The following is a 24,284-nucleotide window of genomic DNA, read 5'->3' on the forward strand; positions in this document are numbered from 1 at the left end:
GAATTAAAATGGAAAAGAATCTTATAAAGCTACAATTAATTTTACAATGAATAATCTAAGTACTATTAGAATTTATGAAACAATACAAGAATGTAAAGCTATGCTAAATTGTATTAAGACTAATACTTGCTGAACCCTTTCCAGGTTTTGATGGGATTATAGTCCAACCAATGAAAACAAGGAAATAGCAGAATAAGACATATAAATATACAAATAATATGTGTATATTTAAAAGCAGAAGAGAAAAATGGGGAGGGGGGGAAAGGAATGGGGGATAAAAGGGAAAATATATTGAATTATAGAGGTCTACTTAAGTTTCAGCATTGTTTCACTTAGAGGATGTGTTTAGGATTAATTATATCTCTTACACAGACCCAGGTTATATTATCTGAGATCCAGACTACCTGGTCAATTAACAAGAAACTAAAGTATCAGCTTCTGGACTCTAATTATTACATTATACATGGGGAAACATACACATCTCATAGATATATGTAGTTCTAGGCTGCATAAACAGAGGGATAGAATCAGGATCACGTTAAGTGTTAATACCACTTTTATAATGCCTTGGTACGGCCATGCTTGGAATACTGTATCCGGTTTTGGTCGTCACGATGTAAAAAAGGCGTTGAGACTCTAGTGCAGAGAAGAGCAACAAAGATGATTAGGGGACTGGAGGCTAAAGCATATAAAGAACAGTTGTCTAGTATGTCTAGTTTGATGAAAAGAAGAACTTAGGGGTGACATGATAGCAGTGTTCCAATATTTCAGGAATTGCCACAAAGAAGAGGCGGTAAACCTATTCTCCAAAGCAGCTGAAGGTAGGACTAGAAGCAATGGGTGGAAACTAATCAAGGAGAGTACCAGCCTAGAACAAAGGAGGAATTTCCTGACAGTTAGAACAATTAATCAACTTGCTTCCAGAAGTTGCAAATGCTCCAACATTGGAAGTTTTAAAGAAGAGATTGGATAACCATTTGTCTGAAATGGTATAGGGGTTTCTGTCTGAGCTGGGGGTTGGACTAGAAGACCTCCAAGGTCCCTTTGAACAATGTTATGTCTATATACTCTATTTTTTCATTTGAATGTAATACAAATGTTTAAATGGATCACATCTCTTCCATGTGGTAAAAACATATCTTTATATGATCATATCTTTTGTGGAACAAAAATGTTTGAGAAGATGATATAAGTGTACATTAATAAAATTTCTATTCCATTAACAAAAGCTTAAAAGAGGAAATAAATTTATCTACAATATTTGTTATAAAACACTGCATTGTGGGTATAAAAACATCAGTATGTGCACTGTTCCTATATCTAACTTGCTCTCCAGATACTCTGTTGATATTTAGTTTACTCAGATGCTGTGTACCTATAGAAAACATATCTACCTTTGCACATAGTCCTGGTGACACATAGCACTTTTTATTATCAAAGATCAGACTAATTCTAGCACTGTGCTTTCAAATATAATTCGGCCTCAGTTATACATGTCATGATAATCTTCACCTTAGAATGTACAAGATGTGAAATGTGAGTTGTTTTATAACATCACTTGAAAATTTCACAACCATGTTGGTTTCCAGTTTCTTACAGGCAGCTTACTTAAAATCTGATTTTCCTGCCAACATAACAAAGGAAGAAACAAAAAGACCAGAGCATGTCCTCCCCAACCCAGCCTACACCCAGATAAGCAGGGAACATAATGCCCTAATCAAAGAACTACCAAGGAGAAAACTACACACTCACCAATACTTGCCGAACAAGCTACACATATAAACAGGGAGCAAATACCATTCTCACTAGTAGTACTGATGGTGTGACCCAAAATGTCTGCAAGAGAATATGAAGGACTCCATAATAAGTGAAGAATTTGCTACATTCTAAATGCACCAACTGTATGGTGCATTCAGGGTAAACCTGAAGCTTATATAATACTGGTTTCATATTTACAAAGTGCTAAAAAGGACCCTATTTGTTTTTCAAGCTGAGCTATGTCCTGGATTTGATGCAAATGCTATATTTAAAAAAGCAAAATAATAAGTTCCTATTTAAGTACCTATGTTCTCAATAATGACATCTATAATCTATAGACTAAAATGCATTTAGGCTGTTGCTATCTGTCTATGAGCTTGAATGCATTTTGTTTATAAAGTAAAATGTAAGTATATTTATTTATACAGTATTTGCCTCAACTGACCTAAGTCTTAGTTTGGTTAAAAATGATAGGAAATCTAATAAATGTCACAATGAATAAACAAAAGAAAAAAAGACAGTAGTAAAAAAGTTAAAAACTAAAAATAATCAAGCATATTCCTGTTCTAATAGTCACTTGGAAGACTAAGAAATAGCTCATTCCCTTTCAAACTAAAGGTTCATAGTGAAAACAACCTCGAAAGAATCTGAAAAGTGTGGATCTCTAAATGATTTGCTGCCAAAACAACAGTTGGTTGAGGGCACCATGTGAGTGCAAACAACATCTCAATCAAATCATTCCTCATCATCTATTTGGCCAAAAAACAAATCGTAACAAAAGATTGAAATAGCTACTACAATTACAAGGCAGTGTTCCAAATAAAGAGCTTATTCTTAGGGATCATCTGATGCCATCACCAGAGAATTGGGCAAGGATATCTTCAATAGCGATCAGGCCAGTGAAACATCAGAGATTATGTCAGCATGACTACATTAAAGTGCAGCTTCATTAGTATTTTGGCAGACTCACTAACTCTTGGACTAATCTGCTTAGTAGGAATAAAACTGGGCTGAGATACCACTGCATGCCACTTTAGATTCCAAGAGGAAGATATGAAAACAAACAAACAGATAAATAAAAGACTGCAAATAACATTTCTAATTAAGGGACAGCAAGAAATTACGTTCCAAATATCACTACTAATAACCAACCTTGATGATTGATTATTTTTTTTTACTTTTAGGATATCAGTTTGATCTACAGCAGGGGTGTCAAACTCAAGGCCCATGCCAAATCCAGCCGGCGGGGTGCCTCTGCCAGTGAAAATGGAGCTCAGGAGGGCTGTGGGTGGCCCTTCTGAGCTCCATTTTTGCTGACAGAGGGTTGCAGGAGGCCATCCCAGCTGAAAACGGAGCATGTGAGGGCCACAGGTGGTCCCTCCCGAGCTCTGTTTTAGCTGGCAGAGGGATACAGGAGGCTGTCACAGCAAAAAATGGAGCTTGGGAGCCTATTTTTGCTGGCAGAGCGTTCTGGCCCTCACAGGTGCTCCAACACGAGTGACGTTGAGCTGGCCATACCTAACCTGGCCATGCCCTCCCCAGCCCCCCAAGGTCAAACACAACCCTGATATAGTCCTCAATGAAATTGAGTTTGGCACCTCTGGTCTACAGGTAATCCTCATTGACAGAACTCAATTAGATCAACAACTCTGATGTTAAGTGATTTAATCGTAAAATAGGAAGTTACATGATTGTACCCAACTTACTATGGCAATTCCATCTGTGGTCATTAGCTAATCACCTATGCTTGTTAAGCATGATGTCATATGACTATGACTTGTGGCTTCCTGAAGGTTTCCTCATTGACTTTTTTTTTTTTGGTAGAAGCTGATTGTGAAGGTTGCAAATGATAATCATGTGACTGCAGAATGTTGCAACTGTCACAAATGTTTGCCAGTTGCCAAGCAACTGAATAGCAATCACGTGATCACACGAACACTGCAGCACCTGCAACTTCAAGGATTGGTTATAGATCTTATTCAGCAGCGCTGTAACTGAACCATCACTGAATGAGTGGTCAGTAAGCAAGGATCACCCGTACTTGTTTTCTGTGATCCTATCAGAGAAAAAGATATCACAAAAACCAAGTAGCAGTAACACCATTGGAGCACAATGCCAGTCATTGAGTGATTGAGAGCTCTGATAAAGGATTCGTTGAGGTATATGGGTATTCAAGGAAGGCAAATGGCTCCAAACATCTGAGCTGAGAAGCATGTTAATGGGATGCTCTCAAAATCTCTACATTTATATGCATGGCCAAACATATAATTGTGAGAAGTTAAACTGCCTAAGTTGTTTCCTGCCAACACCCTTTAATTTCGCAGACAGATCTATACTACCTCAAGTTCTTTTTCTGAGCAGATAGGTGCATTAAAAAAAACCCCAGTCCCTTAATAAAATTTGTTTTTTTTTTAAAAAAAAACCAGCCCCCCCCCATTTAATTTTTTTAAGAGTGCTTGGTGTGACTCAGAAGCACTATTAAGAAGAAATATTTGAAGCTTTTCTTTATACCAAGACAGTCTTATGCCTCATTTTCTACTTAAAAACATTGCAGAGACATAAAATCAGATGGAACTTGTAGCCTTGTGGATAATAAGAAATGTTTGTAGCTATGTTTGGATCCTGTGAGTTTGCTTGCTTGCTTATTTATTCATTTGACAAGTTCTTATATTACTTCAATCAATCTTACACTTTTTTCAATAACAAGAGAAGTGTAATTGAGGCTAGATGATTCTTTCTGTTAGTTATCTGTCATGAACACTTGCAGATGTTTCCCACTACTCATCTCCATTACTGCTTCTGATTTAGCTCTTCCAGGGGCTTCCAACTATAATTGCCCTCCTTTCATCTAGAGACCAAAAGCTGGAATCAGATTAGACTCTTCAAATATATTGACTGAACTGTTCCCAGAGATTCCAGTCAGTATGGCTGAAGGAATGAAGAGCTTTTAAGATGGCAATTCCAGTAAATGTAGAGTGTGCCAAACTGGCATAAGATTCTAAGCAGTATAATCTATAATGGATTGCAGTGTTTTATCTTTTCTTTAACATTTCCAATCAATAAGCACCTCTTAGAAATTGATATAAATATTTATCTTCTTTTATTATAAAAGATGGAATGAACATTAGATTTTTTTTTAAATACTGCTTATTTGTTTTGTTAAATTTTGTTAGATAAATCAGCATTTATAAATACTGTAAATATGCTTATTTAGGGAGAATTAGACAAATTGCTAGTTGCTATTGCTTCTATTTATTCCCCCCAAACAGGGTCAAGTATAATTTCTTAGGAAAGTATTCAATAAAAATTAGTAAAATTTGATAGGAGTAGATTTAAAAATAAACACATGCCCTTCTCAGGGAGAAGTGGATATTCTAAGTGTGGAAAAAAGTTCCTGCAATACTGTGACATGTTAATATTATTTCAGATTCAATAGATGACACAAAATATTATGTAACCCAAGAAAATAAATGTATATATTATTTACAGAACCCTAAATAAATATATTAGAACTACCCATTGGGATAAAATTATGTTATTAAAGACATCATACATGACTGTAGCAAAATGAAGCAGCTTCTCATGGTAGATGTTTTTAGTTTAAATTCTCTACTTGGCAAATAATCACCTTGTAATTAAAGGAGTTACTTAATAAACTTTAACACATTTCAAAAGACATACATAAATATGGGATAACATTTAAATAATCCCCAATGATTTTTTCAGAAACAGGCTGTTATATTATGATCATAGTGGTAAAGGTAGTACATCTTAGGTCCCGAAAGTATCTTGAGATATTTATGAAGATTCGAACAGCAGTCTAAAAAGGAAGAAGGATATTCTTAAGGTTATAAAAAAAAAAACCCAGAGGTATCCGGTTGTTGGAGAAATATAGAGTATCCAACACTGAAATCTGTTATCTATCTACTTATCATTATTCTAAATCAAAATATTTACAATGATGATGATGATAATTGTCTATGAGTCAATCCTGAACAAGATTTTTTAGAAGTGGTTTGCCTTTACTTTTTCCCTTAAGACTGGTGCACCAAAATGATTCTCATACACATTACAACTGTCAGAAAACTTTTCAACATGTAGCAGAAACCTAGGCTGCACCCTACATTTCCATGCACATGACTAGTAAGCTCTAGCTCATGAAACCTTATGCCTTTTCATATAATTTGTTAGGCTGGAAAAGTGCTACCAGACTCATCTTATTTTCAACTACTAACAATCTCTCATACAGTGCATTCCTGTGGGATTAAGCAGTATTGCTTCCAATGTGAGTTAATTTGACTAGACAAGTACAAGATTGCAAGGTAGAATCACAATAAAGCTGTGGTAAACAGATTAAATCCACAATTTAAAGATGGTGAAAATAATATTGTACTTACTTCCTTAGATGTTTCTTAATCCTGAGCCAATCCTCATATGCTTTAATGAAGCTTGAAAGGACATACATCTTTCAGGAGTACAGTTTATTTTTATTTATCTAAAAAAATTGTATAGCCGCCCATTTTAAAGCCTAACTTTAGATGCACCCGTTTTGAGCATAACTTTAGAGCATTAAGGCACAAAGCAGTAAAATAAAACGCCCATAAAACAAAGAAACCCCTCGTGCCCTACCGATTGCCCTGTGATGCCCCTAACATGCCATCCACAGGCCCCCATTTCACTCCAGCCTAGCACTTGGGGGAATAAGTGGCCAGATAACTGGGAAAGGGATGCCTCACAGGGTATGGAACACTACAGAAAAAGCAGTTCACACCATACAGTTGTGGTACATATATATTATAAAATACATTGGCTGGGAATTCTGAGAGTTGAAATTTCTCTGTCTCCAAGGTCTCCTGCTTGGGGAAGGCAGTTATAAAATGTAAGGAACCTGATGTTTTTTAAAAAATTAACTTTCAAAATATTTTCCTTATTTAAATCAGTTAAATAAGAATATTTAAATATGAATAGCTTCTTCCAAAAAGTAGCTTACCTGAAAACTGCGAGACTCAAAGACCACAAAACTAATGGTTTTCTTAGTTCAAATTTTGCTCTTTTGTTCATTAGATGCCGACCACCGAATATAAAGGCAGCATACAGAGCAGAAAACAGGAAAGATTTTTTCCTAAAAAAGAAAAATGAAATAAACCTCAATCACAAAATGCTACTTGATCAGCCATTAGTGTGCAAATCTTCCACCTATGTTTGAAGGTATGTGACACAAAAAAGCATTGTTATTGCCACTCATATATGAGTTTTCTTTCAGTCAATCAAAACAGAGAATATTGAATGCAAATTAAGCACTATGTGTAATAAACTCCAAATATAATTATAAAGTGCAACCCAGTTAAAATTACTTTGTGTTCCAAGTAATAATCCAGTATTCTGACTTAAGGCTGCTTCAAGACATAATATAATTCTTTGGTTTGAATTTAGCACATTGTGTAAACTCAGCCAATCATGATTAAATAATGGTTCAGCATGCTGTGTGAACTTGCATGTGGTTAATTGTGATTTAATAAATATAGAAAAACAAACTAAAGCATATCACCATGCTACATCTGAACTGGACTGGCATTTTCAGTGAAAGTGTGCATGTTTTAATGATATGGGATTTTCGATGAGTATTAATAGAAGATACTAGACCAGCCTATACCTATCTATATCTATATCACCTATATCAGAGTTCTCCAATATTTCCAGTGGAGCAGAGGGGAGGGATGATTCCACACAAGTGGTGTGCAAGCGTGCACATGCAGCGGTCATGCCCACCTACCACTTGCACCAAATAGTGTGCATGTGCACATGCTCATCTGCTGCTCATGCAAGTGGAAATGTGCATGCTTGCCTACCTTCTGAATGGCTCAAGGACCAGTAATGAGCTGCGGCCCAGGAGTTGGGGATCCCTGACCTATATCTATACCAGGAAATAGCCTACAAGGATTAATTGGGATTTTGAATACTACTCTTGGCATTTCAGTGCTTCCAGATACTCCTAAAATTGTAATGGTGACTTCAAATGCTGGATTAGCCTGTAACATAGCACCAGATACATAAGAGTGTTTCACTAGCATAATAAAAATGTGTGTCTTGCACTGACCTCAAATTAGAATTGAAACACCGCACCGCAGCTTCAGCAAAAATTCAGAAATTTCCAGTGACATATTCCCAAATGATTTAGTGCAGTTGGAAGGCAGAAAGTTATCTAGCTGTCACCTTACAGAACAGGTAAACAGTTTCATGGATGAAATCCTTCAACAGAACATTGAATCCAGAAGAAGCAAATGTCTTGCTGAACTGCCAAGGTACATTTTAACCTTATGTTTTCCTTTCTCCATGGTTATTTTACACATCACTTATGAAGGACAGGTAAAAATAGTTTCTTTCACACTGAGCTTGGCTTCTGCTGATGACTACAGGGACATGTCTCTGTAGGGTTTTTGGCAATAACACAGAACTAGTTTCTCATTATCTTTTTATCCTCTCCCCCATATAATCTATAGTCCGGGAAATTTTAATGGTCTCCCATCACAATACTAATCAAATCCGGCTGTGTTTATCTTTCTCAGGTCTACATTGGTAGAATAGCATTCTCCTCTACCATGCTTATGAAGGAGATAGACAGACAGACAAATGTCTTGGAGGTTTTCTAATCCAACCCCCTGCTCAAGCAAGAGACATTTTAAACAATTGTTATCCAATCTCTCTTCATAACCGCCAATGATGAAACACCCACAACTTCTGAAGGCAAGCCATTTCAATGATTGTTCTAATTGTCAGGAAATTTTTCCTTATTTCTGGGTTGGTTCTCTCCTTGATTAGTTTCCATCCATTACTTCTTCTCCTGCCTTCAGGTGCTTTGGAGATAGGTAGACAGACAGACAGACAACTAACCAATGACTGACTGACTGACTTTGGGTTTGAATCTGATCGCATTGTATCACAAAACAGTTCAAATAAAAAATTATTGTTTCCCAGCTCAGATAAATTCAGTTTCATCTTGGCACTTTTGCGCTTATTTTTACAATTCTATAATTTTAACTCCTTCCTTTTTGTTGGCATTTTAGTCACTGCTGTTGATTAATACTTAATTAACTATTGATTAGTTAATTAAATAGTTTTAATAAATTAGTACATTTTATTTTGAGAATGTCTCTTGCTTTTATAATGTAGCTTCTTTAAGCTGCCTCAAGTCCAGTGATTTTTAAGGGAGTCTTATAACTTTCATAAATATTCATAATGGTGCAGCTTGGACCCAAATTCTTTGAAGTAGCTAAGTAGCTCTTTAAATAATTGTCCCTATTGTAAATTTATATTAAACATTACAGAATTATGAAGATAATTTGTCTTACTGTGTGCATGTGTATGTATATAGACAGATATATTTTAAGCACAGCTGAGCACCATGGGACTTCTCCATTTGAGAGAATGCCTGAATCTTGGATCTTTTTCCATTTGTTCATTCCTTATAAGCAAACTACAGCTAGGCAAAAATGACGTCTAAATTATCCATGACATTAATTCAAATTATCTTAAGTAGGTCAACAACTATATTTATACGTGTCGGGTCATTTCACAACTTTTTAATTAGCTCCTTACTTCTGATTTTTAAAGGTCATAAATGCCAAATTATCTGCATATTCTCTGTATCTATGTAAGGAGTCAGTAAATGGACTCTTTCTTCACAGGTTAGGTCTGTTGGAATTGAGTCTATAGATGGACTGTAAAAGACTAAGGCATAAGTCTAGCATGCCTGACAAAGTATCACACAAAACACTTGCTTTTTATTTTAGGATGGAGTAAAAGCTCAACACTCAGAATGGAGTAGGAAAAGATTGATCAAGAATTGGTCTCAATGCATTGTCAGCTATTGAAAGCATTCTATTCAGTCTATTGTTGGGGTGGATAGATGTATGGCAGCTGAATGCCTTTCACAGTTTTACTTACAGGAACAGTGTGATTTCTGGCATAGATAGGTAACTTATTACTGCATTTATCAATATCCTAAATAACTACATGTATCAATGATCAAAAAAGTTTTCAATAATGAACATGTTAAAATGCCTAGCTTAATCTGAGAAGTTAGGGATAATTCTTGAACCAATTGCAGACTGGAAAATACCAATGAAAACCAAACTAACCTTAAATGTAACAGTGTTCAGTACAATGGGCAGAACTACAGTATATCAACCAATATTAAGAATTTTCAAGATTCCTATTCCAGTTCAATCCTTTGGTTCTCTGTCCTTCAAAGGGAGAAAATAAGTATCATTTTGCAATGGTTACAGATGAAGGAAAATCCCTCATGTGTAAAATGTTTAATTCTAAATCACAAGTTATTTTGAAAATAACAGTCACTAACAAAGCAAGAGAAATAAACAATAAGTCCATGCATATTGCATTGACTTTTACATACTATTTTCACTCACAGCTTGATAAAAACTCCTATTTTTGTAGCCTTCTTGACGGGCGTTGAGTGAACCATTAAGCCTTAGAGCAAGGGTCTTCAAACTTGGCAAGTTTAAGACTTGTAGACTTCAACTCCCAGAATTCCTGAGTTAACATGACTGGAGGAAGAATTCTGGGAGTTGAAGTCCACAAGTCTTAAAGCTGTCAAGCTTGAAGAACCCTGCCTTAGAGTTTGCCAATTTGAAAACTAGAATAAATGGGTGCTGGTACGCTATCTTTGCTTTCCAATTTTGGGTTCACACATTTTCTGTCACACATCTGGCATAAAGTAAGGACACGAAAACACAACAACAATATGCTTGGAAAAAATTGATGTTATTAAACAAAGTTGATATGAAAGAAATGAAAAGGAAACAAAAATACAGTCAAGTTTTTATTTTTAATTTTTTTTTTGGTCCTCATTTAGATTTGATTCTTTGTTGCTAGTACCTTTGGATTCTGCAATGCAGCCTCATCCTATTTGCAAAAATTTAAAGGATCGCTAGCTGGGAAACAAAGGAAAAACAAGTCAACTCTTTGCTGCATCTGCTAGCTATATGGAGATCTGCATCCTCTGCTGGATAGTCTTAGTCTTTCTCAATTTAGTTTGGTATCTGTAGCAATACATAGAGGTAGTTCTCACTTAGTGACCTGCTCATTCAGTAACTGTTCAAAGTTTTTATGGCTTGAAAAATGGAGATTTATGACAGTCCTTAATGCTGTGGTTGTTGCAACATGCCCATGGTCATGTGATTGCAATTTGGGCATTTGGTACTTATTTGGACCATTTCAGAATCCTGTGGTTATATGATAACCATCTGAGACTGTCCTGCTTAAACCACAGTAATACGCTTAATAACCATAGTGTCACAGTTAGAATCAAGATGTTTTGCTTACTAGGTTACCAGTCATGCAAGCTAATACTATAAATCCAGTTGCCTGTTTCGTTATATAGTATTAATTTATCAACAAATCATCACAAGCTGAAGATTACTACGTGGAGCTATTCCTTTAATTACAACAGAAGAAAAATTATGCAAAGAGTTTTTCAACTTATTCTTAAGGTTGCATGTCCTTATTCCAGGACTCATTGAACTTTATGGAGATTTCTTATTAACTTGCAGATTGCATTAATTTGGCACTATTGCGGGTAGATATGAACCCTACGTGAACATCAAACCAGGACTTTTGTGCATGATCATTATATTCTTAAACACAATCATACTGAAAATAATAGAATAAAATTTAACAGGAACAAATACATTTCTTCACTCGGGTGTATTTGATTTCTTCAACTTGAGTTTCAAAATCAAGTAAATCCTATGACAAGAGATTTAGAAACTGGAGATGTTAAGCCTTGAGAAGAAAAGAGTAAGTAATCCTAGGATAACCTAATGCTTTATACAAGAGCTGGAAAAAAAATGGCATAAAGCAGAAAATCAAAACTCAGAATACAAGATGTAGAATAATAATTTTAAACTACAGAAAAACAGACTTCAGTTGGAAATATTTCCTAACCATATGAGCAGTTTGAGGATGGAACAAGCAAGGGGGTTACGAGCTCCTTCCCATTGGAGATACTTTATTTGGATCTCTGCACTGAGCAGAAACGAACTTCAACACCTAAGGGACCTTTTCCAGCTCTGTGATTCTATTATTTGGGGAATTACTGCACAATTCCTCATTTATTCAGAGACACTGGCTTGGATCTTTTCTCAAATTAAATTGATTCAACATTTAATTCTTCTGCTCTGCTATCACTGCCTCCATGGAGGAAGCTCCATTAAATATGCCCAATATTGCACTATCAATGCTCTTTGGGTGCATTTGCTCCTGGATTCCATAAAAAGAACATAGGATATCTGACAGACAGAGAGATAGTCAAACAGTATGATACTATTTCTCTTAAGGTTCAATAATGCTTTCAAAATTAAAAAGGAATAAAAGTTACTAGCCTTTAGGATGGAAACGGCTGCCTAATTATCATTAAACTGCTATTTTTCAGGTAAAGAAGCTTTGGGAAAGGGAAGATAACAATTTGCAAAGAGGAAGTGGCTCCACTCACAAGGCTTCTGTACGTCCCCTACATTCTTTGCCATATTACACTCGTACTGGATATATTAGTACTTTAACATTTCAGCTGTACTACAGATAACATGCGGCGTGCAGAATTTCAGCATTTTTTTCAAAAAAGGCAAGACAATATTTTCATTGTACTTATGAATGCTACTTCCTTCACATTAGGATAGCATGTTAACGTTGGATTCTCAACAACAATTCCATGGTACACACTGGGTTTTTTTTTGCTTCTGATTAAACTTTTTGTATAGAGCTCCTAAAATTGTATGAAGTTATTCCTTTGTTATTTTTATTTCCGTTTGTTTACAGCAGGGGTGTTCAAATTTTTTGCTAGGAGGGCCAGATTTGGTTAGGTGAAAATGTGTGGGGACCGACCATTCAGCCTGACATTCTTTGAACCATTAACATTAAACAAAAATGAACTATTTTATGAAAGCCTAAACAGGCATTGTTCTTTGTTTAGTGACATGTTCTTAGGTATCATAGAAGTTGCATTCATGATAGGAAAATCAGAAATAGATAACATAAGAAATAAGAATTTCAAGGATGTTTTTAGTTTCAACCTGTACTTGAGGCATATCCTTTCACTCTAATTATTCCCATTTCTACTGAATTATTTCTATACAGGAGTTTCTTGCTTTCTTGCTTATTCTTACACATTAGGCAGTACATGATTTTCTGGCTGTGATTAACATAAATACAACTGTCATTTAATTACTTGCTAGCAAACAAAATAGATTTGTGGGAGAGAAAAACAGTGACTTATAAGTTGGGCAACTGTTAACAAGAGGTAATTCTAATTCCTTTACTATGTTGTTGACTTCTGAATTAGGGGTTACATTTAATTAATTTTTGTACAAATCCTGTGCAAACTGTAAAATTCTAACACAGTGTTAAGTTCTACTTTTGGTTGTTGAAGTTGGCAAGGACTACTGGTACTAAATTATACCAAAGATTTTAGTAGATTACTAGGCACACTATGTGTACAGAATAAAGAAAAATACAGCAAATAATTTTTGGAAATGACTCAAACAGATACCTCCTTAATTTACCAAACTATAAGAAAGAGAAGGCAGTACAATAAATCAGGCTTGCAGGTTTCTGTTATTATAGCAAATTTCAATAAAAGTAGTTTTAACCTTCCTGTGGAGATGATTTCCTGGTTTGATGTATCTTGTCGAATTGACACTATACTAGAATAGAAACTCAAGCAGAGTTCTTAAGTTCAATTATCATCAAACCTAAAAATAATTGTTGTTGAGTTAGTAATATAGGCATCCTATAAAGGCTGCTGGGGAAGAGGAGGGGGCAAAGTCATCTTTTAAATTTTCCAGTAATTTCATATGATTAAATTAAACCCCAGAGAGAGAAATTTTGAATTAATAAAAGATAAATCATACATGATGAAAAAATTAAATAAATTTACTCTGGTTGAGTAAGACACATGTTCAGCATTTCTATTGTGGTATTATTATTTAAGACTGTTATAACTGCAAAACATAGGCGATATGAGACAGTGTATAAAAACTTTTATTTTTTTAACATTTTAATATTTTGTGCCTGAACTATGTTTAGTGAGAAGAGGACTCCAGAAATGACCTCCTCAAGAAAAATGTTATCCTTCCTTTCAATGCCAAGATTGTGCTACAATCAAGAGAACACTTGACAAAGATGCTCTCTATTCAATACACCTAAGATGAAAGAATGTGTTCTATGATATATTCCGCCTCCAAGTTATTTAGAATGTATACATTAAATACCAAAACTTTAAATCTGCTATATATGCATTCATTTGTATTCTGAATTTGAATATGCTCTTGCTTGACAGGTTCTTCTATCTAAATTTGGAAAAAGAACAATGAGTTTAAAGAACAACCACACTGTGTCACCATCCATCATACTGAAAAGTAGTATATTAACCATGTCACAACTGATCCTGCTTATGACTAAATGCAGATATGTTTATTTAAATATGTACAACACCTCCCCCGATGTGCCAACTCATGCAATATATATGGAAAAATGAATAAAATGAGATTTTCAAGTGGGTGGGTGGGCAACGGCAATATCAGAAAGTGTCCCTTTCTACTGACAACCCTTCTGTCGTTAGAAGGCAACAAGCAACTTTCAGCAATGTATTTAGTATATGCTGGCTCCTTTCCCACAATAACAATCAAAGTTACAAAGAGGAAACCTTGGAGGGAACAGAGCCCTTATAAGGATCTTTTGAACCACATAGGCCAATGAGTCCAATCTTGCTAAATTCAAGAAGAATGAAAGAAAGAAGCAGGGATCCATAGATGATTGTCCAGTTTTTGCTTAATCATGTTCAATGAAATTCATCACTTCTCTTGGATCCTACTGTCACTTTTACAATTAAGCTTTTCAAACCTTCGCTGGAATCTGCCATCCTGCATTCTTAGACTATGTTATTGCATTGTTGCAACAAAAACAGGAGACAGAAGCCTTGGGTATGTTTGCCAAGTTGACCAAAAGAATGAATAGTAATAATACACTGGGTATCACTATTGTGGAAAAGAAAAAAGTCTGGTTCAGTGATATTACAATACCAAGTGAGGCATGAATTAAAGAGAAACAGCTAGAAAAAATAACAAAATATTGTGATTTGCAAATTGAAATGGAGTGATTATGAAGGAAGAAAATAGGAGCTCCTGGAGCAATACCCAAAGGGCTGCCTAGATACATGAAAATTTGAATTTATCCTGACTTTGCAAACAACCACACTACTTGGAACTGCTTATATATTCAAATAGAGCTTAACAGCTCTAAGGTCCTGGGTTGAACTGTTAAGTTTTTACTAGTCCCAGACTGTGAATCGAACTGAAGATTAACAACAACAACAACAACAATTGGAAACCACCACCCCCGCAAATACATAAAGTGAGTCCTACTTCAACAAAATAATAAAGCAAGTCCAGAAAATCTTGAGATCAAAGCTGAGCGGAAGAAATATCATAAAACCAGTTAACACCAGGGCAGTGCCTGTAATATGATCCTCAACTGGAATAATTGATTGGACTCAGCTAGAACTTGATAACTTGGATCAAAAGACAAGAAAGCTAATGACAGTGTACCATGCTCTGCACCCAAAAAGTGATATTGATCGATTGTACTTCGCAAGATCTCAAGGCTGAAGAGAATTCTTACAGGTGAAACAAACTGTGGAAGAAGAAAAACACAGCTTAAATGACTACATTAAAAAAGCAAAAGAGCCTTTGCTGAAAGATGTGAACAAGGGAAACCTCTTGAAAACAATAAGATTGAAAGCAGAACATCGAAAGGAAACAATTGAGCACTGAATTTTTAACTGGAAAAAAAGCCTATGCACAGTCAATATCTGAAGGACATTGAAAGAAAGGCAGATACAAAGCTAGCATGGAGCTGGTTGAGATCAAGGGTGCCGAAGAAAGAAACTGAAGGTTTCATTTTGGCTGCTTCACAGTAAGCTTGCAAACTAACTCCAGGAAAGCAAAAATTTCAACATATTACTAACAGCAAATGTTGCTAATGCAACAAGAAAGATGAAACAGTGCTTATCAGTGGCTGAAGCAAAATGTCATGATCGAGCTGCCAAAATTATACTTTGCCAGATGTTTGGGTTTAAATGCAGTAAAAATCACAGGGAACACCATGTTGACAAAGATCTTGAAAATGATAGTCAAGATCCTGAAGAACTTTCAGATCTAAATTGACAGATATTAGGTCTACAACATGCTTGTAGAAAAGAAAAAAGTCTGGTTCAGTGATATAGCAATACCAGGTGATGCACAAATTGAACAGAAACAGCTAGAAAAAATATCAAAATATTGTGACTTGCAAATTGAAGTTGAGCGATTGTGGAGAAATAATTCAATGGTGGTACCAATAAGAATAGGAGCCCTTGGAGCAATACCCAAAAGGATGCCTAGATACATGGAAATTTTGAACATATTAGATCTGAATATCCTGACTTTGTTAAAAACCACCCTACTTGGAACTGCCAATATACTCAGACACTATCTTAACAGGTCTTAGATCCTGAGTTAAGACTTGAACTGTTAAGTTTTTACCAGTTCCAGACTGTGAATCAAATTGAAGATTAAAACTTAGCAACAACAACAACAATAATACAACACACTGTTGGAGTTATTAAATGAACTCAATCTGAACTAGCAATTTGGATTAAAAAAAACAAGAAAACTGATGATTATTCACTATGCATTATGCTCCCATACTGATGTTGATAGATTATATCTGCCTCGCAAAAATGGAGCCAGAGGTGTACTTCAGGTCAAATAAACTGCTGAACAAGAAAAGCATACATTGGTTGATTATATAAAAGACAGCCAAGAACAAGCAATGATGCATGTTAAAAATGGAACTTACTAAATATACAGGGGAAAAAAGTGAGCATCAAAATAATGTCATAAAAACAAACAGAATGCTAGCAAGGAAAAGTATTGCATGGTCAATATCTAAAAAGATTAAGGGTAAAGTACATAAAGATAAATCTACCAATGGCTCACATTGTGAACATTAAAAAGAAAAAAACCCCAAAGATTTTGGCTGTGCAAGTGCACACTATTGAACTAATAAAATCAAGGACATAACTGAAAAATCTTCAAATCATTCAAAGTCCAGATTGTGCAAAAAAAAAAAAGCAGATCATATATTTAGTTCATCCAAGAAGTTCACAAAACTGATTATTAACCAGGGGTGGGATTCTACCGGTTTGCACTGGTTCGATAGAACCAGTTGTTATGGTTCCCAGTAGTTTGTAGAACCAGTAAATCAACCCTCTGGCTGGTCCCACCCTTCTCTGCCTATTTCTCTGCTCCCTGCCGAGTCAGTCCCTATCACACATGCGTAACGTTGTGCGCATGCGCGACATGCCTGCAACCTGCTTTTGCCTGCCCACCGGGCCAGCCATTGCTGCCTGCCTTTTCCTATGGCAGGGTGAAAAGCTTGCAAGTCCCTGTCCCTTCCGGGAAACAGCTCCTGTCTGCTCACAGGTAAGTCTGCGAGTTGCACTAGCCCCTCCCCCACTGTCCCCAGGCCTCCCACGGCCTTCTCCCGCACTCCCCAGGACTCCCACAGCCATCTCCAGGACTCCCCAGGACTCCCGCCACCATCTCTGGGGCTCTCCAGGCATCTTGCAGCCATCTCCGGGGCTCCCCAGACCTCCCGTAGCCATCTCTAGGGCTCCCCAGGCCTCGCCCAGCCTACCTACCTTCATCCCCCATCCCCGGGCTTGGCTGGCTGGCTTCCACACCAATGGAGACCCATCCTGCCAGCAGCACTGTCTGGGGCCTACCCACCTGCACCCCTATCCTCAGACTCGGCTGGCTGTCTAAGCTGCCATGCAACACTTTCCTTACCATGTGGCGGCTGTGGTGCAGTGTGCTGCAGGGGCCTTGAGCAAACCCCGGCCCTCCCAATGTGCCTCCACATGCAGCGGCAGCGGCAGTGGCGGACCCGGCTGCCTCCTATAAGCAGGGTATCACCACAGCACCGGGGACAAAATGAAAGGTAGTGGGCGGAGGTGCTGTGGCAATGGCGCTGCTTACAGGAGGCAGCCATGGCCACTGCTGTTGTTATATGCGGAGGTACTTTGGCTTGGGAAGCAAGCAAGCACAGGAAAAGGCTCCAGTGCTGCGCTCTCCCGCTCACAGGCCAGGGCAGCTTGGGACGCAAGTGGAAGATTGTGGCACCAACTGAAGCCCTTCCCTGGGCTTGCTTGCTTCCCTTGCAGGCCAGGGCGGCTTACAGGAGGCAGCCAGAGCCAGGGCCATTGCCTCTGCCACCCGTGGAGGTGTTTTGGGAGGGCTGCAGCCTGGGAGAGGGGTTGTTCAAGGTCCTGGGAAAGGTGTCAGAATAACAGAATCACTTAGAAGGGACCTTGGGGGGATCCTATACCATTTCAGAGAAATGGCTGTCCAGTCTTTTCTTAAAAACCTCCAGTGTTGGAGCACTTAGAGCTTCTGGTGGCAAGCAGTTCCACTGGTTAATTGTCCTCACTGTCAGGAAGTTTCTCCTTAGTCTTAGTTTGCTTCTCTTTTTGTTCAGTTTCCATGCGTTGCTTCTTGTTTGCCTTCTGATGCTTTGGAAAATACATTGCCCCCCTCTTTCTGGCAGCCTCTTAAAAGCCTGTTGCCAATCACATTCTTGGGCAAAGCATGTGAGTCAATTCCTCCTTTCAGTGGTCCATGAAGTGGTCTATAGTACGTAGATAATAAAGTAAAAAAAAGGTGAACAACATTTTTACAGAACTATAGATAAGTTGAGGCTGAGTGTCACTCTCCCTGGGAGGAGAGGGGCCAGGTGAGGCACCCCTTGACATGAATGACATTGAGTTGGTCATGCCCACAGTCACATGACCACCAAGCCACGCCCTGCCAGTCATGTGACAAGCCATGCCCAACAATAAGCCACACCCAGCATGACCACCAAGCCACACCCACAAATTAAGCCACGCCCACAGAACCTATTGTTAAGAAATTTGAATCCCACCCTTGTTATTAACGACATAACACAGTCACCAGAATGATTCACTGGAACATCTGTAAAAAATTATCAATTAGCACTAATGGAAAAATAGGAGGAATATAGAGTGAAAGGTAGTAAAAAAATGATTAAAATATTGTAGGATTACCAAATACCAACTGATAAAGTCTTGGCTCATAATATACCAGATATAACTGTGGCTGAAAAGAAGAAAGTGGGGAATAATTGATGTTGCAATAAATAGTACAATAGAAGGCAAAGAACTGGAGAAGACCAATCTTCAAAGTATGAAGATCTGAAAGCTGAAACTGGAAGATTATGACATAAATCAGCCATGGCAGTCCCAGTGGTTATCAGCACACTGGGTGTCATACCCAAAAACTTGAACAAAATTTTACAAAGCCTTATATAGTGGTGGCTAACCTTTTTGGGCTCCAGTGCCGAAAACTGCGCTTGCTATTATGCGCTCGTGTGCCACCACCCAGAAGGCAATGTGTACGGTCACCCCATGCCCCCTGTGCATGTGCACATGATCCCCCCCACATCACCTCTTTGCTTGCACTGCGTTTGTGCATGCCTCCCAGCTGATTTTCTGCCCGTTTGAGGCCTTTTTTGGCCTCCCAGAGGCTCGAGGGAAGCCTCTGCAGCCTTTGAAGACCGAAAAATGTTCCCGTTTCGTCACTTCCAGTATTTAAGTGACGAAACAGGCCTGTTTTTCAGCCTCCAAAAGCTGCAGAGGCTTCCCTCAAGCCTCCGGAGGCCGAAAATCAGTTGGGAAGCATGCATGTGAGCAGGGTAAGTTTGGCTGGGGCTCACATGCCAGCCCAAATGGCTCTACGTGCCACCTGTGGCACGTGTGCTATAGGTTCGCCATCACGGCCTTAGTAAAACCACACTTAGAATACTGCATCCAGTTCTGATCACAATATAAAGAAGATATTGAGACCCTGGAAGGAGTACAGAGAAAAGCAACAAGAATGATTAGGGGGTTAGAGGCTGAAACATACAAAGAAAGAACAGTTACAGGAGCCTTCGGTGTTTAGTCATGCCGGCCACATGACCACGGAGATGTCTTCAGACAGAACAGCCTTTTCAGCTTTATAATGGAGCACCACCCCCTAGAGCCGGAAACGAGTAGCACGTATGTGCGAGGGGAACCTTTACCTTTACATCTAATGAAAAGAAGGATTAGGGGAGACATGATAGCCATGTTCCGATATTTGAGGGGCTTCTACAAAGACGAGGGACGTCACCCAAAAGCAACATGAGAAACAATGGATAGAAACTAACCAAGGAGAGAAGCAACCTAGAAGTAAGGAGTAGACAACCGTTTATTTGAAGTGGTTATAGGGTCTCCTGCCTGAGCAGAGGGTTGAACTAGAACACTCCAAGGTTCCTTCCAATTCTATTTTTCTATGTTCTATGTTACATGGCTGGTCCCACTCAGTTGAGAGAAACTGCGTGGCTTAGTAACAGAAATTCTGGCCCAGTTGAGGTCATCATTTGAGGACCATCTGTGTTGCCCCTATATTCTGCTGCTCTAAACAAAGGTATGTCTTTATGTCTTAAATGAAGATGTATTACACTGAATTGTAGTTCCTATTCCCTTCTTTTTCTCATTTTGTTTTATTGCTTTGCTTTCACTGTTGTGTTGATTTTTCTAGTGGTTCTACACAACCCAGAGTCTCATGACTGGAGCAATCTACCAATTTTATAAATAAATCCATGGATAAATAAATCAAGAGACACAACCTCCTAAATAGTTATATTTTCCTTTCCACACAGGCTTTCCTGATAGATTGGTATTCTGGGAATTGCTATGTGTTCTGGAAATGAGATATCACTGTGTCTTCCAGTTGGAGGCAGGACTGCAGGACTGGAAAAAGCATGTAGAAGATAAAGAGACAGAAGAGGCTTACAAGATTTACAAGTTTGGAACAGAGAAGTTTAGATACTAAGGCAGGTCAGTGCTCAGTGAGTGAATTTTGTCTTCCTTTCCTAGTAGACTTGAGAAAGATAATATTCTCAAAAAATTGAAGAACCAAATTGAAAATAAGGATAAAAAAAACCTGAAGGTATTAAAAATAGAGCATGTTCAACAAAGTTCCAACACGTTTATACCCATATTTCAGAAATACGAAGGTTTGATGATCTAAAACCTTTGCATGTGCCAAATTACAAACTATGCATTTCCAATTAAGTTATGCTATGTTAATATTATGCAATATTACAATAGCAGTGTTAAGAAATCTCCAAAGTATTGTATTCCTTCCCTTCTCAGTGAACCTATATTGTATTCCTTGAAAATCACACTGACACAACTCTTATTAACTACGTATATTGTAGTGTAGTATACCAAATGCCAGTAATGAATAAACATCCAATTCTAAGGATACAGTTGTCTGGGAAGTTGCAAATAAAAACACTAAACATCATTTGCAATACTGAATTACAATAAACTTCACCGTGGTTTTGATACCAATTCTGAAGCTTATGACTATTATTGCTATAAGGTACAAACACAGTTATATTTTAGACAGATAAATTACACATTAACACTCAATTTAAAAAAAATGGTGGGGGGGAAGATACCTTCATGTCAGTTTTTTGATTCCTCATGACTGCCTGGACAAGGCCAATAACATCTACCTATCTCATGTCCTTGGGAAGAACTCAACTGGTGATAAAAATGCCAAATTCATTCCAAACATCTGGCTGATTATACAAAAAATCTGATAAGTGGACAAAATGCTAAATCTGATTTAAACACCTGGATGACTGTGCAATTAACCATAATTTATTAAACTTCTGTTCTGCCTGACCCTCAGTGATTCTGAAAAGTGGATAACTCTTAGAATGTTCCAATATCTCAGCTGATTATACTCTAGTTGCACTTTATATGTGAGGATTTGAATCTAATATTCATCTTTTCTAAGCATTTCTAAAATGCCACAATGAATCTTTTTTGAAGTCTTCCCCTTTTTATACCTCCATTTGTCTTGACTTTAAAATAGAACACAATAAAAAGTCAAGCTTTAACCATCTACTAACATTTCTGAAACAACTGTGAACAAGGAAGAATTCTTCCTAATTTATACTTTAATACAAGGTAAGTAGCTTAACTTGTTTTAGCTTAGCTCTATTTTCCTCAGTTCCACATTTTAATTCTATGACAAGTTCACAAACTATTCTTTCCAAGACAATATAGTAATATATACATTTCCCCACAAAATATGCATATCTTGCCTCTCTTAAAAATAGTCATGCTATTAATTCATGAATCATGCACCTCTCTCGTATGAAATAAGTATCTTCATTTAAATAAGAAGAAAAGGCTTAAAAGCTAGTATCTCATTTACAACTACTATTTTTTACTATCTTTTGAGAACTACCATTCTCAAGTCACAGGGGTGACTTTCAAATTCCTAAAGACTGGAATTACATCAAAATGAAGCAAGCAGTTAGAGCAGATTGTCTGCACAGGAAGAATCCTGCAATGGCCAGGATCACTCAGCCAAGACCTTGCTGAATTGAGCACCTAAATACACTTAAAGTAGAACTGAAACAGATGAACATTTTTCATCCTTCAACATAAACTATATATTAACTTCAATATTAAACTATATAGAAACTTCAATATTAACTACACTCTTGCAAAATTAGTTCATGTTTGCTTGCTTTAATTTATATCCTCAGATTAATTATATTTCTCAATGGGGCAACTTATTCCTTATGAAAGCTTTAAAAGTTTCTTGTTCTGACCGAGGCTTTCCAAGATCATGAAGTAGACTCCTCATCCCCATAAACCCCTTTTATTTAGGTTAAAGTGAATTCCTCTCCAGCAAAGTCCCAGCAAACAATCTTGCATGAGATTTCACAACTACAGGCCTTTATCAGGCTTGGAGAGTTGCCAAGCTGATATCTTTCAAACGCCAAGCTGGAGCAGCAATTACTTGGCAAGAAGTCACTCTAATGAATTGAACTAATTGTCTCCTGCAAACACCAGTCCCCTTTTGCTCCTCTTTATTCCCCATGGAGGGGCCATTCACCATCCACCTGAGCCTTTACTCCCAAGTCGACCCTCGTTCCTTAACTGTTTTCTTCTCCTGGCAGCTCTGCGCATGCACACACTGAAACAGGCTCCAGCTGTTCTTCTGCCCCACTGATATCTGACTCCGAAGGCAGCTGATAACTGTCAGACAGCTCTGGCCCCATCTCTGCCTCAGAGCACTCGTCAGAGCCTTCCCAACTCCAGGACTGGCCCATGTTCCTCCCCCAACCTCTTCACTGTCTGAGTCTGCCGCCAGCTCTGCTGGCCGCTGGTGGGCCACAACTTCTTTAGGTTGCATGCATGCATTCACATTTACTGAATGCATGCATTCACATTTATTTGCTATAAAAATGTATAAACTGTTTCATGACCTGACTCTAGGCCAGGGCTGTGAAACTCACAGGCCAGATGTATCACTTACTGGCCACGCCCATGCCCCATTTAGCAAAGGGGGGAAAAGTCCTGATATGTCACATGACACTGCTGTTACGACGTGAGTCTGACACCTGTGCTCTAGGCAGTCCTAGGCAGCAATCAAATACTATATTTTTCACTCTATAAGATGTATCTGACCGTAAGACGCACCTAGTTTTAGAGGAGGAAAATGGGCAATGACAAAGACAGAAGAGGCGGGGTTCAGCACTGTAAAAGGATCCCGCCACTGCCACAGCCCGTATTTTTCACTCCATAAGACATAGACATTTCCACCCACTTTTGGTGAGGGAAAAAGTGAGTCTTATGGAGCGAAAAATATGGTAATTCACAACTTAATCCATTTAAAAGATCTACTTGGCAGCCCATCTTAAGCAATTATATATGGCTCATAGCAACAATAAGACAGTAAGAAATATAAAGTATAAAAGTACTATAATCTTCTGCTAATCTTCATGTATTAAATTACCTTCTTTGCAGGTAATTTAAAATACAATTAAGTATGGCAGTTCTTCCTTAACTACCTGGTTTAAATGGTCAAATTCTGTTTGAGAAGTATTTGAGAGCTATTTCATCTGGTGAAATTCAGCTGAACGACAGCTGGATCAGAAGTAACAATTATGGAGAGCTTGTAAGTGAACATCTAGTATTGCTGACGTGAAGAAATCTTTTTTTCTCCTAACTCCCCACCCACATTGTCAACATATTAGGGTTAATCTGAAAAACTTGTGACAGAAAGAAAGCAAACAATTGTAAGGGGTTTGGGAAACTAGGAGTGCCTGTTTGGTTTTTACTTAACATTTCTCATCACAATGTTCAGTCCCATTGGCTGTTGAAATTCAATATCTGCCCAGTCATCATCACAGTTTTATAAAGGGGAAATAGAAAATATATAGGACAGGATCTGTTTTCCTTTCAGGATTACAAACAATGAGGATGTGACAAAAAGAATCACAAGCTTATTTTAGTCACTTTCAAAATTTGTCACCTGCGCTGCTTATAATTTAACTGCACT

General features: G+C 37.7%; 1 protein-coding gene across 1 annotated transcript in view; it reads right to left on the bottom strand.

The window, feature by feature from the left end:
• Positions 1-24,284, bottom strand: part of ELOVL6 (ELOVL fatty acid elongase 6) — a 71,156-nt gene that overhangs the window by 13,459 nt on the left and 33,413 nt on the right. The window contains exon 2 of the mRNA XM_026698214.2: positions 6,749-6,880. Within this exon, the coding sequence (XP_026553999.1) occupies positions 6,749-6,880 (132 nt within the window). The remainder of the gene's footprint in view (positions 1-6,748; positions 6,881-24,284) is intronic.

The sequence above is a fragment of the Pseudonaja textilis genome, chromosome 6, assembly GCF_049901715.1.
Source record: "Pseudonaja textilis isolate UNSWEBS1 chromosome 6, rPseTex1.2, whole genome shotgun sequence".
In the NCBI taxonomy this organism is placed as follows: Eukaryota; Metazoa; Chordata; class Lepidosauria; order Squamata; family Elapidae; genus Pseudonaja; species Pseudonaja textilis.